General features: G+C 42.7%; 1 protein-coding gene across 1 annotated transcript; it reads left to right on the top strand.

The window, feature by feature from the left end:
• Positions 1 to 1,001: 1,001 nt before the first annotated feature.
• On the top strand, positions 1,002 to 1,658 carry LOC142175249 (uncharacterized). Its single transcript, XM_075241831.1, has 2 exons — positions 1,002 to 1,356; positions 1,513 to 1,658. The coding sequence occupies exons 1-2, from the start codon at positions 1,002 to 1,004 to the stop codon at positions 1,656 to 1,658; spliced, it is 501 nt and encodes a 166-aa protein (XP_075097932.1).
• Positions 1,659 to 2,222: the final 564 nt, after the last annotated feature.

The following is a 2,222-nucleotide window of genomic DNA, read 5'->3' as shown; positions in this document are numbered from 1 at the left end:
GGTCGGCTCGACCCGCTCAAGTACATTTTCCAGAAGCCAATGCCTACCGGAAAGCTAGCTAAATGGTAGATTGTCCTCAGCGAATTTGACATTGTGTACATAACTCAGAAGGCTGTCAAAGGACAAGCTTTAGCCGACCACCTCGCAAAAAATCCGATAGATGGGGATTACGAACCGATTACCACGTATTTCTCCGATGAAGAAGTATTATTTGCCAGAGAAGATATTGCAGAATCATACCCTGGGTGGAGAATGTTTTTTGATGGAACAATAAATTTCAAAGGAGTCAGAATTGGGGCAGTCCTGATTTAGAAATCTGGACAGCATTACCCAACATCGACAAAGATAAGATTCTCTTGAACCAATAATATGGCTGAAAAAGAAGCGTGCAACCTTGGAATCGAAATGCCAGTCGACATGAACATCAAAGAACCTTTGGTCATAGGATATTCCGATTTGTTGATACACCAAGTCCAAGGGGAATGGTTAACCAAGAATATTTAGATACTTCTGTACTTGCACTGCGTGAAGGAGCAGTGCAAGAAGTTTACAAAGATTGAGTTCGAGCACGTCCCTAGGATTCAGAACGAGTTCGCTGACGCCCTTGCAACCTTATCATCTATGATTCGGCATCCAAATAAGAACTACATCGACCCTATCGAGGTAGAGATCAGGGATCAACATGCCTATTGCTTCCATGTAGATGAAGAACCATATGGTAAACCATGGTATCACAACATCAAGAAATTCCTTGCAACCAGAGAATACCCGAAGATGCTACTAATGGTCAAAAGCGAGCACTCAGGAGGCTGGCAAACCACTTTTTCCTCAACGGGGAAGTCCTGTACAGGAGGACCCTAGACATAGGTTTGATGAGATGTGTAGACTCCGCTGAAGCAACCAGATTACTTGAGGAAATACATGCAGGAACGTGAGGACCCCACATGAATGGGTTCACATTAGCCAAGAAGATTTTGAGAGTTAGATACTTTTGGATGACTATGGAAAGAGACAATATCCGCTATGTGCAGAAGTGTCACCAGTGCCAGATTCATGGAGATTTCATCCGGGTTCCACTAAATGAGTTAAAGGTAATGGGTTTACCTTGGTCATTCGCCACCTGGGGCATGGACGTAATTGGACCTATAGAGCTTGCAACATCAAACAGACATCACTTCATTTTGGTAGCTATCAACTATTACACCAAATGGGTCGAGACATCTACTTACAAGGCCGTCACAAAGAAGGTAGTGGCACATTTTGTCCGAAACAACATCGTCTATAGATTTGGGATACCAGAGTCTATCATCACTCACAATGATGTTAACCTCAATAGCGACCTCATGAGAGAAATCTGTAAGAAGTTTAGAATTGTCCACCGCAATTCCACAGCCTACATACCACAAATGAATGGGGCAGTTGAGGCAGCCAATAAGAATATCAAGAGGATTCTGCGAAAGATAGTGGACAATCACAGACAATAGCATGAGAAATTATCTTTTGCTTTACTAGGTTATCGGACTACCATGAGAACATCCAGTGGGGAAACACCGTACATGTTGGTATACGGCACTGAAGCGGTGATACCCGAAGAGGCCGAGATACCGTCTTTAAGAGTCATTCAACAAGCAAAACTGGACAATGCAGAATGGATATAGGTCAGGCAGGAACAGCTCATGCTCATTGATCAGAAAAGAATGGATGCATTATGTCATGGTCAGCTATATCATAATAGGATGTCCAGTGCATTTAACAAGAGAGTGAAGCCTCGCTAGTTCATACCGGGGTAGTTGTTTTTGAAGAAAATCTTTCCCCATCAAGAAGAAGCCAAAGAAAAGTTCGCACCAAACTGGCAAGGTCCTTACATGGTTCATCGAGCACTATCAGGTTGGGCTCTAATCTTGGCAGATATGGATGGAAGAGTCAACACGAAGCCTATCAACTCAGATGCAATCAAGAGATACTATGTTTGAAGAAAAATAGAGTTAGGTTTTTGATGTAGCAGAACTACGTTCAACCTGACATCCCTCGGAGGGATACGTGGGCAACGCACTTAGGGTTCAGTTTCTCTCCCCCCTTCTTTTGTAATAGAAAAACCAAATATCACTTCTGTATGTTACTCAGGAACTACGCCAACTTAATTTCCTCAGAAAAGGAATACATAGGCAATCCTCATCGAGTTTAGTCATCTTTTATAATTGAACAACGTTCTGTCCTGATTC

The sequence above is a fragment of the Nicotiana tabacum genome, chromosome 21, assembly GCF_000715075.1.
Source record: "Nicotiana tabacum cultivar K326 chromosome 21, ASM71507v2, whole genome shotgun sequence".
Classification (NCBI taxonomy): domain Eukaryota; kingdom Viridiplantae; phylum Streptophyta; class Magnoliopsida; order Solanales; family Solanaceae; genus Nicotiana; species Nicotiana tabacum.
This window is presented reverse-complemented; position numbering and strand designations above follow the sequence as displayed.